Below are 14378 nucleotides of genomic sequence, written 5' to 3'. Positions count from 1 at the left end.
TAAAAATTAAAATACATTCTCAAATCATCTACAATATGTACAATTCATGCCATTGCTAAAATGCCACATTGACACAAGACCAGAAGCCCAGATGTGTAAATGCAGTTTTTTGATCTGTTTCCTAAGAACGCCTCAGTGCCTCCAAAAACTCCCCAAGTACCTTGATTATAGTTTCCCCGTAGATCAGGAGGTACAACACAGATGATTTGAGACTTTTGGGAAACCTCATATTTAACACTACTCTGCTTTTAGGAAACAAGCCCTCGTTATATCACTTTAATTTTGTACATAGCTGGTAAACTTGGTTGGCAGATTGTCCACAGGATACAAAGTAGGTCCTGTTTTCATGGTGGGCGGCCCATTTAAAAGAGTCCAGTGACACTTTGTGACCACCTCTACCAGGAAGATCTTCAGCAGGACTTTGGCAAATTCCTTGCCCACACACATCCTGGAACCTCCTCCAAATGGGATGTACTGGAACCTGGAGGAGTCGGTCTTGGGTTTGGTCATGAAGCGCTCTGGCTGGAAGTCTTCTTTGTTGGGGAACATATCGGCGACGTCATGGGTGTCACAGATGCTGTAGATGACGTTCCAGCCTTTGGGAATTTGGTAACCCTGAAGTGGTGAAAGTAAGCAGATAGTTAGGACACATGGCTGTCAACAGTTTCTGGGAACTCTAAACTCTAAACTCTAGACACCGAACTGGCAGTGAGCAGTCTTCATAGGGATGTTTGTTAACTTACATTGAGCTCAAAGGTCTTAAGGGCCACTCTGAAACCTCCGGGAACAGGAGGGTTCATCCTTAGTGTTTCTTTAATGACGCAGCTTGTGTATTTCAACTGCTCCAAGGACTCGATGTTCAGATTCTGGATGTCCATCCCCTGCTCCTCCTGAACACAAAGACAAAAAACAGGAGTGTGAGGAGAGAAATGGTGCTAACACATTGAATCTTTCTCAGTAAAGCCAATGAAGCCAGGACAGATGAACAGTGCTGAGCCTGAGGTGGGGGGTATGGGTCGGGGCATTAGGACTATTAATTCACTATCTAATTCATCTAACAGTAGATATTGGCAAGGAATTATTTTTATTAAAATTTTCCAAAGTCTGGAGATGATCAAGTATATAGTTTCCTTACCTTTTCCATCAGTTCCTGCCTCAGTCGGTCAACAACTTCAGGGTTCAGTCCCAGGAACATGATCAGAGAGGTGGATGTGCTGGCTGTGGTCTCATGGCCCCCAAACAACAGCTCTGTAGCGGACTCCTTAATGGCCTGGAAACCGAAAGTCAGTAAGTTAGTTTGGGCTCTAACATAAACAGCAGCTTTTAACCTCAGATGTGACAATACATGATGTCTTGTGTTTAGGTTTAAATGATATACGGTTCATGTCATCATTACCTGCATGCTAAATGGTTCCCCGTTGTTCTTGCTGCTGTCTATGAGCTGCTGCAGGGCGTCTCTGTGTTTGGACTCCTTGTCTGACTCCTGAACCTTTTTCTTGATGTTCTCCTCTATCTTGGAGTGGATGAAGTTCCTCGCCTTCAAACCCTGAAGAACAGGAAGGATGGCAGGATTAGCATGATCAATTGTGTATCCAGATATGGTAAATTAAATATTATATATATAGCTATGTGAGCATCATTAGTTTCTCCCTTACCCTGTACAGTCCGCTGAAAGGCACATCGATAGGCAAAGAGAACAGATTCTTGATCATTTCTTCAAAAGCTTCCACCAGCTCGTGCTCATCTGTTTTAATCTGGTCCGGCTCGAAGCCCAGCAGGATCCTCATGGAAATACGGAACATCAGCCGCTTCATCTCTGGGTAGACCAGCACACAGGAGTCCTTCTCCAGCCAGTCCTTCACAGCAGCCCGCACCTCCTCCTGGATGACAGGGATGTAGAGTTCCAGAGCTTCCTTGGAGAAGGCACGCATGATTGCCTGGAGAAGTGCAGAAGAGGTGGATGGAAGGTTAGATTAATAGAAGTCATCATTTTTCATTAAATCATCCCAACCTGGCTCTATCCACTACATTTGATGATGACTGCCATATTCACTTTCACTAATCTTTGGAAAATACACTTTAAAAGGCAATTTTTTTATTTTTTTTATTTTTAGCAGACATGACTTGATAACCTAAAGCTTATACTTACATTTAATAATGTTTTAGTTGATTATTTGAACAGTCTTAAGGTAATAATGCTCCCTAAGAAATAAGAAGTATTTTATCCCGAGTGCAATTCATAATTTAAACATTTCCAAGTGATCAATACTCACACAGGAACTGATATGCACTTATTTTATATTTTTTATACTTATATTTTCTGTCTGCTGTCTACTGTTATCTGTTATTGGTGAGCCAAAAACACATTTCCACCATGGTAGACAATAAAGTTCTATTCTATGTCATGTGTTTGTCTGATACATTTTAAATAAGAGATAGACAATAATATGTTAATGGTAGTTTAGGACGTTGCATAGATGCTTACAGGTAGATTCTATATGACACTGAAATTCTTCAAATTAAATCCTAACCTACCTTCTTCTTGGTCTTGTGTAGTGCTCCGTGCACGTTTGACAGTGTGTCCGCGCCCAGGATGGTACGCACAGACGCCGGCCACTGCACGGACACGAGCTTGTGTTCTCCCAGGAGAATCTGCCTTACATTATCCGCTCCAGTCACGCGCACCGTGGGGTGCCCAAAGAGATGTGTGCGGTGGACGAAGCCGTACTTCTGCCGTTTCATCTGCAGAAACTTCCTCCTCTGCAAAAACGATCACACATCACACAATGATAAATACACAAATAAACACTCATACTTAACTGTAGATTCATCATGTGACAAGTACAATAATTATACATGCGAAACATGAACACAAAGTCAGAATAAGTCAACAAGTTAAATAATCAATACTTCTATAATTAAGTTAAATATTTCTAATAACTGATAACTTAAAACCGAAATAAAGTTGTCCCAAAGGATAAGAGCTCATTTAAAACTGCATCTTAATTTACAATACAATATTGTATTTAAGCATGCATGTCAGATAAGAGTTGTTTGCACAAATGAAATCCATAAAGTTATATTCCTCTTAGTGTTTGGAGCATCCTCATCCACGCGCGCACATTACGCACGTTGAAGTGTTTGTGTGAAAGTTAGAGTCATGTGTTTACCTGCAGGATGAGCTGCAGCGTCTCTCCAATGAAAGGTAAGCCCATGGATCCCGGGGGCAGCGGTCTGGAGCAGCTCGGGTCTCTGCCTCGGATCGTGTAAACCTCCCACAGCTTCACCGCAACCAGAAACAGCAGGACGGGAAGCACGATGGTGCACAGGAAGGTAGCCAGTAGTGTGTTCACAGCCATGTTCAGCGTCTTGTCAGAGCGGTGGCTCGGTTCAGGTGAAACTCTGTCAGCTACTGAAGCTCCAGCCTGCTCATGCAGCGCTTTTATAGGCTGCCAGGACCGCGGACAGCCTGTTACCTTCTCCTCCCTCAGATAAATTAGTTCACACAAAGTTCATCTTTAATTGTGGGTGTCGCTCGGCCCCGCCTCCGGCCTGTACTGGCTGGCTTTCCTCACCATTTGTTCCAAGGGCCGCATCTTTAATCCTTACCTCCTGTTGCACGCAGACAATCCGCGGCGGATTTCATTGAGAAAAGGTGATGATTCCCTCTGAGACAATGGAAGCGCGTCCCAAGACGCCTTTGTTGGAAATAAGACAGCTAGTTTACACACTCATTACCTTGGCTTAAGCCCCGCTTGTAGGATCAGTAATCATGCCTGCAGGGCGGCCTGCATTCAAGAGCAAAAAGCTTTTAAGCAGGACATTTTCAGCTGCTTCACAAAATGGAAAAGAGGCTCCAGGTTGAAGAATGTCTTAATCCCTCTCCCTGTGTGTGTCTCACTGTGTCATTCAAAGTTAAGCCTTTTTTTTTGATTTGATGTAACTTTTTATTTGCACCTGCACACAAACACATTTGAATCATTCCCTCCGTTTGAACAGATTGAATTCATCTCTTGTGTTCCTTATCTTTGGCTCATGCCGTCATGAGGCAGCAGATGACTGTTAGAGATGAAATGATGATAAACACCTCGCTGCCCTCCGCTTGACTCGCGCTGCTTTCAGATTGAACTTCTTCCTAATCTAGAAGACTTTAACCTGCTGCCTCTCTCTCTCTCTCCCTCTGACCGTGTTATAAAAATGATATCTCTCTCAGCGGGTTCAAACGTGGGTCAGTAGAGACAGGCGGAGGGACGCGCACGCACTCCTGCACGCGCGCACACGCAAGGCAAGGTTATCCCCGGGCTACACCGCATGAAAAGTAAACACCGAGCAGAGAAGGCGCTCATCAGCACAGTCACCACATCCTCACTCTGCATTTGGACTCTGTTTTTACGACCTGCCATAACTTCAGGACCTGTGTGTGTGTGTGTGTGTGTGTGTGTGTGTGTGTGTGTGTGTGTGTGTGTGTGTGTGTGTGTGTGTGTGTGTGTGTGTGGGGGGCCAATCGGTCAGTCAGAGTGAGACAGTTTGGCTGCTGCTTTTACAACGACACATTACATGGATGGATCTGTCTGTTCTGGCTGACTGTGTGTGTTTTAAAAGAGATCGCCCCGAGGTTCACCCCCCCCCCTGTGAAGGCACAACAACTATCACTATTATAGTCTCACATAAACCAGGATATGTAATCTGAATTTCCAACTTTTCCTAAACTTCTGCAGATACAAGCTGGGCTGCAGCTACTGTACCACTGAGGTTTTTTTTTCTTTTGTTAGTGGGGTGGGGGTGTCTAAATACCTTGTTTACCAGTTTACAACATTTTTATACAGATTTTAATCATTTTAGAGTCAGTCTATTTAAATCCAGCAATAAATAAACATATGTCAGTATTTCTCAGGGAAATCTCAGAAACAGCATGGCAGGATTAACCTGCTAGGGGGCCCAAGGGCAAGAAAGACCAACTGGGCCCCCTACTAACCCCTTGTTTCTTCTATTATCTCTGCAATGTGTAGCTTAAATTTAAAAAAAAAAATACTTCTGCACCCAGAATAGCATATTTGATCTGGATTCACTTTGATGTGGTGCTTTAGTGGTTTATATTCCCACTGAAAGTTTGAAGTTATGTCCAGGAACATTAGCCTACCATTAGCTCTGCAGGTTTAATGCCAATCCAGAGGAGGACTTATTGTGTGATTTAGGTGAAATTGAGAAAGAGGTTAATTTTTTGGTTTTACTGTCCTGTCTATGAGGACGTAAAGAGTGTCCTCCATTTATGCTGATTTTTTTTGGGCTGGATGATTATGAAAAATGAGCTGTGTTTCAGGTTGGCTTTTCTCAAAGCTTGGGAGAGGAGGCACCATGTTTTGTTCAAGACCGAGTTGTATAATAATCTGTAATTATAATGAAATGAAATGTTTGACCACTGCAACTGTACTTTTGGTGTCTTGTTGGGCCCCTTGTGTGCATAACATGAAAATTTAAAAAAAAATCAGTCGGTCAAATATAGGCCACTGAAGACTGAGCCACAATGTTCATGTACAAATAGTTGTTCTCTGTGACAGGCAGCAGCGGGTGATGCATGTCAGGGTGAGTGGGTTTCCAGCTGGACATGCTGTAGCTGGTGAGTTTTTCTCATCACAATGTGAATGTGTGAAACAGGATTCTGCTGTTCAGGTGTGATAAAGTAGGGAGGAGGAGGAGGAGGGGGCAGGGGGGAGGGGGGGGGGGGGGGTGAAGGGAAGTTCAAGTGTAGAGAATGATTCCTGGTTGTTTATGGGGCCACACCTCACCATGTCACTCTGTCAACTTACTGTAAACCTGTTGATAAGACATGATGATGATGATGATGATGCGCCCTTCATCTCACTGCCTCCACTGATGTCTTGTTTCACTGTCAGGTCAAAAATACAGAAACATCACAATGTAAATGGAAGATGGATATCATTTCATGCGTACATTCAGGCTCTTCTGAGGATGAACTGTTTTCATTTTTAACTTTCCTCTAGCACCACCTTCAGGACAAAGATGGATAATGTATCTTATAATCAGACAGTTTGCAGTTCATTTACTGATCACGTCCACGTTCCCCACATCCCTATGACATTTCCTATGGCAACACCCACCAATATGTGTATTCACTGTTTATTCTCAGGTATTCTGTAGTCATTATTGTAGTCTTAAGGCCTATTTCCACCTCTATGTATCACAGATTGTCAGTTGGTCTACATGTGTACAGAAAAAAACCGGATTTCATCAAATCAAGAATTTGATTTAAAGAAATAAAAAAGTTTCTCTCTGGAAAACATTAGCTGAGTGAATGGAAGAGCAAAACAGAAAAAAATGTTTCACAGTGTATCAACAATGTTTGACTGTGGTCTCAAGCAGGCAGTGGAGAGACAGGGAGACCCCTCCACCGAGGAGAGCAGCAGTGTTAGAGCTTCTATGACAGATTGTCCAGATGTGACATCTTTTGTTTTTGTTCATTTGCACCATGCAGTCCACGTCAGGACTGAGTCTGTCCTACAGGACACTGGATTTATGCCTTGTGAAAACACCATGTGAATGTGAAAATAAATGAAGAAAAATAAATAAATAAATAAATAAAATGAAACAAGCAGCCTGCAGTGTAAATGTAGACTATTTGAAGTCATTTTCAAACCAGTGGTGGAATGAGTATTCAAATCATTTTCAAAGATGTCAGAATGATAAAAAGCCTTTAATGATGTTTTAAATACATTTACAGTAAAATAGGCTGTGCTTACATACAGATATATATATATATACATAGAATATATAGAGATGTTTGATGAGCCACCAAACAAACTTTGCAACGTTTTAAAAAAAATCAATATTTATTTATGTTCTACATTATGGTCATCTACAATATTGTTTAAGAGTAAATATTGTTTTAGAGTCCGTTCTAAACGTCAAAACTCTAATTAAACATAATAGTAGTGTTTTTTCTCTGTGCTGATGAAGCAGTGCAGTCCTGCAGCTCAGAGCTGATCCTCTGTTTGTGTGTTTGCTCTTATCTCTGCTGATACGTCACCACAGGAAAAACACTGTCAATAAACGTGTAAAAGTACAATCACGCGTACACGCCCGCGCACACAGTGCGCAGTCAGCACAAGGACCAAACAACCGCGGCGCGTGTGCGCGTGTTTGTATCTGTCCCCCCCCCCCGGCTGACCTGCTTGTGACCCTGACATTTCAGTGAACCCTCGCGCGTAACCAAGTTCACTGTCCGTCAAACACTCACACACACACACACACACACACACACACACACACACACACACACACACACACACACACACACACACGCACACACACACGCACACACACACGCACACACACACACACACACACACACACACACACACACAGCGAGAGAGAGAGAGAGAGAGAGAGAGAGAGAGAGAGTGCTGATACATCGTTTTTTTAAATAAATATCAAGTCATTGTTGAATAATTTAAGTATTAAAGCATTAAGAGCTGATCAGAAAGTAAACAGTGAGAACATCCACAGTGAGCTACATGTGCTCACTGTCATTGTCTGTAAGCTGTTGTTGCAGTTTGTTCTACAGTCAGTTTGGTTTGGATTAAAAATGGACAGGAGTGAGTTGGGGTCATAAATCAGCTGCTAACTGTGAGACAAGACAGGGCCAGTCCAAAGTTTTTCGGGGGCCCTAAGCTGAATTTGGCCCCCTTAACATTCAACCACACCCAGTCACAGAGTTTAAAGTGTGTACTGAACAGACCATGCAACAAAAATGTAAGATGCTAGTGAAAATCTATAATGCTGCATATTACACAATATGATGAATGAAACACTAGTAGTGCAAGAAAAATGCTGTGTCAACAAACTATCACATGGTAACTTTTAAAATGGCTTCAAGTTTTCAAATCAACCATATAATGTACAAAATAAGGCCAAGATAAGATAAGACCCCTCACCCACCCCCCTCTTCACTCACCAAATTGGGGTAGCTGCTATCCCAATATGTATATGATTATCTACATTACAGTAGGATGTGAAACAGCTATAAAGACTTTTGCCTTCCAACGTGGTCGGACTTAAACCACATTCAGAAGAAGTCAGTGACTCAACCCTACTTCATGATCCTCCTCATGACCCTCCAACAAACCAAAAACAGACATTTTATGCTTTTATTAGATTGTGATAGCGGAGAGATGAAAGGAAACAAGAGGGACAGGGATGCAACAAAAGTTCACTGGAACCAGAGAATGTTCCTCTTATCCAGCCAGGCACACTGACTATGTGTAATGTGAAAGGTGTTACTCATAGTGATGAACCAACAGAGTACCATCACCAAACAGCAAACAGACAGTTAGTTATACACTAGCTGATGGACACAGTGGAGCATTTAGCAGCTAAAAAGCAACATATTTCCCTCCAAAGTTGATAGAAAGAAAAACCAAAGTAAATATTGAGCTTACATTGACCAGTTATTTAGAAACATAACTCCGAACAAATGATATTGTTACTCTGTGTCTGATGTGTAAATCAACAACTGTTTGCATCTGTATTTATTATTTATTACTGCCATTTTTATATTCTCTTTTTTTAACCATAGTGTATTTCATGTGTCTCATTGTTTGCTGGTTGCTGTTTTATGTGTATTAGCCACAGAGATCACACAGTTGAGTTATACTGCTGTGCAATGACAATAAAGACATTGAACTGAATTGAACTTTATAACGTGATAATATGTCAATTTTGATTTTATGTCTAGTTCTGCTGCCATCTAGTGGACAAACAAAAAGAACCAATGCAGTTTTAAAGGTCCTATATGTAAGAATTATGAAAGAATTTACATGTATTCATCATTTTTATTTTCAATGAGTGAATGAAAAAAATGAGACCTTCCCAAACTTTCTTGTTTGTCTTTAACACCCTAGTAAACACGAATGGTAAAAAATATAATGCTTATTGCAGTTCATTTAACAGCCACCGGTGTCACTAGTGAGAGGGAATTTGTGATTCCTACGTGTGGAACCTTTAATGATATCCTGTATCATGTATTCTGCAAATCTGCATTTATGCTGATTTACAACAGACTTCATAGTTCCTGTTCTTCTGGACTGGGATTTGTAGTTTGGTTGATATAAATTCATCATAATACAGGTACACTGCTTTCTATGGGAATGTTACAAAATAGATTGAACATGCAAAAGAATATTAAAAAAACAATCCAAAAATCAATAATAGAAATCTGATGACACTGCTGTATAAAATGATCTGCTATTCATTCCTATGATCTCCATTAACAATATACAGTGTAAAAATGATGCTTTCAGATTGACACTTAAAGTAAAGCAACTCTGCTCCAGTAAATCAGGTGACATCATATTATTAACAAACCAAAGAACTGTGATAGTTATTTATTCATTTTGACTACTCAAGTTGATTTTCTAAGGGCTTTATCTTTTTTGTGTGTGTAATTGTAGAATGTTAACTTCTATGTGTATGAACTGAGGACGTGGCCTCGGCGTCCTCAGTGGTAGCTACATCCCTGCTAAAATGAGAAGTGTACACTTCCATGTTTCTCATAAGACATAAATTCCTTCTTTTCAAAAAATGTGGAAGATACCTTTTTCTTTTTTATTGTGCGAAGTTAACATCTACCAATTTCAGCCCAGTAACACTAGGGGCAATCTGTGGTGTTCTCTCAGACCTTCAGAACATGAACATACTGAGTCAACACAATTCAGAACAACATAATTGTCCAGCAGTGTAACTTTCCTTTATCATCTTTAGTCCAAAGACTTGGTTGTGTTTTGTTATTGACTTTCCACAGTGTCTTCAGTAGCATACTCACTGCATCCAGAACCCTGTCTAACAACATCTTAGATAACTAATGGAGTGTTTGGCAGAAAAAAAAATCTATTTTCACAGTTGAGGCTTCTGGTCTGCACATGGACATGGTCCAACCTGAAATAACTGACTTGAAATTTAATTCAGATTTGAAGGACACATTTTTCCTCAGTAGGTTTTGACACATTTTGTCATATTTCTTACCATGGTACCCCTAAATAGTTTATTATAGTAAAGTTATAATATGTATTATATAAATTATATATTATTTATAGGTTATATGCATTGAGATCAAATTGGGCTGTATGTGGCCCCTGAACTAAAATGAGTTTGACTCCCCTGGTTGTTTAAAAAGCACTTCCCACACTGTCAGGAATATAACTGGATACCAGAGACAAAAAACCTTCATGTCTCATTGTAACAGTTTAACTTTGCTTAAGGTTGTTAACATTTCCAATCCCCATCAAGAATATGGTGGACAAAATAGTTAATGATCTCAGGCATATGAAGAGACAGCTTCATCTGTGAGCCTGTTAATCTTGCTGAGTAACTGTGAGGCCAAAATGTTCAAATCATCCACAGCTAAACATAAATGTATATGTCTGAGTCAGCAGGTGTGTGTAAAAGCAGTTTACTGCCATGTGAAAGTGTTTGATCCCTGCACTTAAATACTTGTCACTCCTGTGGACACTCAGGAAGGAAACGGTCTCCCCCTCCTCTCACTGCATTGACACAGGAAGGAAAAATCTGCTGGTTTCCTCTAGACGTCCAACTGCAGATGTGCAGTGGAGGGTTACACTGTTATATGAGGCTGATGTTGCTTTTTTAAAAATAATGAATAAGACGTTGGCTTGTTTTCATTAAGTGTCTCAGAACCCCTCACAGGTATCACAACAGGTGTTATAATGACTAAAACCCCACTTGTTTATGTGTAGGCTGTATGAACTGTAACATAGGTTATGATAAATAAATTGAGCAAATAGCTTCAATCTGATAATAGTATTCTTGAAAAAAATATTCTCAATAAGTCAAGTATGTGAATATGTATCTTTTGTTTTATGTGAAGAGGATAAATTATCTAGTTATTTACAAGAAAAAAAGAAAGCAAAAATGAAAAGAAGGGTCTGTAAAAACAACTGTAACATTGTGTAGGAGAAATGTGTTTCCTACTATCAGCTTCTGTAAATCATCTCACAACCCTTCAAATTGATTCTGTGACCTCTAGTGGGGGTCCTGACCTCCACGTTGGGCCTGCCAATTCAGCTGCACCTCCTGTTAAAGGATCCATTCACTATTTTTAAGTGTGTCTTAAACCAGCAGTCAGGTGTCCATATGAACAGAGGTTTTTCCTCTCTGTAATCATTCCTCCTGTTCATACTGACTGTTAAAAGATCACACAGTCATTTCAAAGTAGATGTGAAGCTTATATAGTAACAAAAAGAGGGACTTTGTCACTAAAAACACTGTAACGTTGAAACATAGAAGACTTGATTTGACTCAGCTGAAGCTTCATATTAGCTTCAGATCAACTTTTAAATCGATGTTTACACAGAAGGAGGACTGTGGGTTTATTCATTGTAAGTGCATTATGAAGAGATCTTCTAATGATCAGTATGAACAGGAGGAATCATTACAGCAAGATTGTGAACCTGTCCTTTAACTTATGTGTCCTGTAGACATATACAAAAACACCAATTGTTACAAAATGCACTATAACAAAATGTAAATATCTCTTAAATATTACAGCCACACCATCATTTCATATAAATAAGTATGCAGCTAGCTTTAACAGAGCTTCAGGTTGGATCTTTTTACAGAAGTCAGTCACAAAAATCATTACAGCTTGTTTTAATAAACTTAACGCCATGAATGAACATTTCACCTTCCATAGAATCTATTTTCTTGGTTGATCATTTGACAGTTGATCATTTTTAGGCCTAAGAGATGGACCAAAAATGCTTCACTGACAATTTTTAGATTCATGTGATATATGAATCGAATGCAAACTTGCAAAATGGGATGAACTGTATGTAGTTGACAGGTCACAATGTTAAATAGAATGACAGTTGAGAAGTGGAGAGTTCACAGTAACCTCTAAGGAAAACAAACACATTTCTGTGTGTGTGTGTGTGTGTGTGTGTGTGTGTGTGTGTGTGTGTGTGTGTGTGTGTGTGTGTGTGTGTGTGTGTGTGTGTGTGTGTGTGTGTGTGTTGGCAGGGTGGCTGCTGTCCACTGATAATAGAGCTCTTCAAATGTCTCTCGCCTCATTACATCTGCGGCGACAGGGATCCTCGCATTCAAACGCTGACCCGGGCCAAAGTTCACTTGCTGTTTCCCAGTTAGCGTGTGTGCGGTGGGATACAGCGAAGATGACAGAAAACCTTCACAGAACAAGTGACCGTTTTGTCTTTGTATGTGTGTGTGTGTGTGTGTGAGAGAGAGAGAGAGAGAGAGAAAGAGGTAGAGGGAGGGGGGCGAAAGTCTCTGTATGTATATTGTGACTGCACCAAAATGATATACTTATAAAAAAAAGAAAGGTGTTCATATAGGTAGCATGAATGTGCTCAGCTAACTATAGTAAACATTATTGCTCATTACATTTTTACATCTCCTGTGTATAAGTACAGATGATAGTTCAACATTTTGGGATATATGAATATTTGCTTTCTTTCAGTGAATGAGATGAGAAGATGAGATATCTGGAAACAGCTTAACAATATATTTAAAGACTTTGTTTAATCTTTAAACAGAGTTACATACTGGAACTATTTCTTGGAATTAGTTTATGAGTTCTCTATTTGATTTTTTATTATTTTTGATTTGACTTTGCTGCATGGCGTGCAGTGCTGAGTTTTGCTCTATAAATGAATATAATCATTTTATAAACAGTACTGTGCAATGTACCGTGCTTTGTTTAGATTTATATCCACAATGCAACACCATCACGGAGGCATCTGATTGGTCCCAAATGCATTCTGCAGCATGAAAGCTTGAAAGCATCCTCAGTTTACTTTTGGTGCCTAAGTTCTGTATGTTATATTACAATCTCTCAAAATACTGAACTATTCCTTTAACAATCTTTCCATTAAAGGATTATTACAACATGAAACCTTTTGAAGAAAACAATCGAACTCCACTCATGTGCACTGACAAACTTTTTCAGGAGCCTTCAGCTGTATCACAGAGTCTTCATCAGTGGATAGAGTTTGTCAGTTGTCATGACAATCGATTTGTTATCAAAGTTCATCCATTAGGTTTAGATTGTTCTCTATATATTTGTAATTATTTGGTTTGTTCTATGTGGTTATATTATTTTCTGTAATATTTTAACATTTTTTAGGTGGAGGCTGTAAATGAGCCAATTTGGGTTTTCTGCCTCTGCCTGCACTCTTTGTCATTTTTGTGTGTAAATTTTAAATTGTGCAAAATAAACCGAACCAACCCAAACCGTTTATTAAAAGCACTATAATATATTATAAAATACTAAATATCAGACTTTATCATGAATATAAAAGATAAAGTCCTGGACTGATTTCCACTGTTGTCTCTCATGTTTTCTCAGACCATCAAACTTTTAACAAGATGGAGATGAGAGTTAAAGCCAAGAACAGTTGACAAAATGTTTTTAAAAAGTGTTGAAGACAAGTTATGCAATGAGCTATTACTTCCTTCTAATGTGCACTCTGTCTCTGTTTAACATCCAAATAAAGTGCTTTAGATCATCTTTCTAAACAGTTTACAGGCTGTCTGATCCTCTGACTGCTCCTGTTAGTTGTAAAGTCATCATGTTCTCAGGTGTCAGCTTCACCTGAGTACAAATGTCATTATACCTGAAGAAACGATTATTCTCTGATCACCATCCCATAATTCAGATAGGTCTGCTGTTTTTCCGTAGCTGGAGAATCAAGCAGCCAATCAGAATGTTGAGAGCAGGATAAAGAACAGTGAGGTCATCTCTATGAAAAAATGGGATAACTGTGGATGATGTGGATGCAGCTGTACATGTTGTAGGTTAGTTTACTGAAACATCAAAAGCATATCCATCAACATATTTCATTGCTTGTCATAACCGCTACTGCTGCAGAATGTTTCAACCTGAACTGATATTAGGGGGACATTTATTACCCCTCTGACAAACAGACATCAGCCATCATAAACACTGTGTCTGGCTGAATGAATGACATGAAATAAACTGGTAAGTCAGCCTGATTATAAAGCTGTGACAATCATTTCTTTAAAAAAGGCCTACAAATTCAAAATAGGCATGCTTTCAATAGGAACATGCTTTCTTTTTCTAACCAAAATAACACAAACAAGACCAAAGTTGTGATAAAGCTGAATTATTCTTTAATATCTACAGCACATCTGTAAGTTTGTTTTTTCAGATACCATGTTATGGACCAGCTTGATTTTGGCACTAGATGGAAATTTCATGGAGTCACCATTAAGGAATCATCCTCTGGGGTTCATGAATACTGATACCAAATATCTATAATCATATCAAATATCATGGCAGTGTGGACAGTAGCTGCTGACACATGTTG

General features: G+C 39.6%; 1 protein-coding gene across 1 annotated transcript; it reads right to left on the bottom strand.

Moving 5' to 3' along the window:
- Positions 1-276: 276 nt before the first annotated feature.
- LOC134003495 (cytochrome P450 26A1) lies at positions 277-3359 on the bottom strand. The gene is made up of 7 exons (XM_062442717.1): positions 3171-3359; positions 2536-2760; positions 1656-1937; positions 1397-1546; positions 1136-1270; positions 744-881; positions 277-615 (listed from the first exon to the last, which is right to left on the bottom strand). The coding sequence occupies exons 1-7, from the start codon at positions 3357-3359 to the stop codon at positions 277-279; spliced, it is 1458 nt and encodes a 485-aa protein (XP_062298701.1).
- Positions 3360-14378: the final 11019 nt, after the last annotated feature.

Source organism: Scomber scombrus, chromosome 21 (assembly GCF_963691925.1).
Source record: "Scomber scombrus chromosome 21, fScoSco1.1, whole genome shotgun sequence".
Classification (NCBI taxonomy): Eukaryota; Metazoa; Chordata; class Actinopteri; order Scombriformes; family Scombridae; genus Scomber; species Scomber scombrus.
This window is presented reverse-complemented; position numbering and strand designations above follow the sequence as displayed.

Bases quoted from the DNA above. Each gene is read 5' to 3' on its own strand.
- LOC134003495 (XM_062442717.1), bottom strand. From the start codon at position 3,359: ATGGCTGTGAACACACTACTGGCTACCTTCCTGTGCACCATCGTGCTT. The intron at 2,761-3,170 runs GTAAACACATGA...TCGTTTTTGCAG, and splicing joins CGCTGCAGCTCATCCTGCAG to AGGAGGAAGTTTCTGCAGAT. The intron at 1,938-2,535 runs GTAGGTTAGGAT...GCACTTCTCCAG, and splicing joins TACACAAGACCAAGAAGAAG to GCAATCATGCGTGCCTTCTC.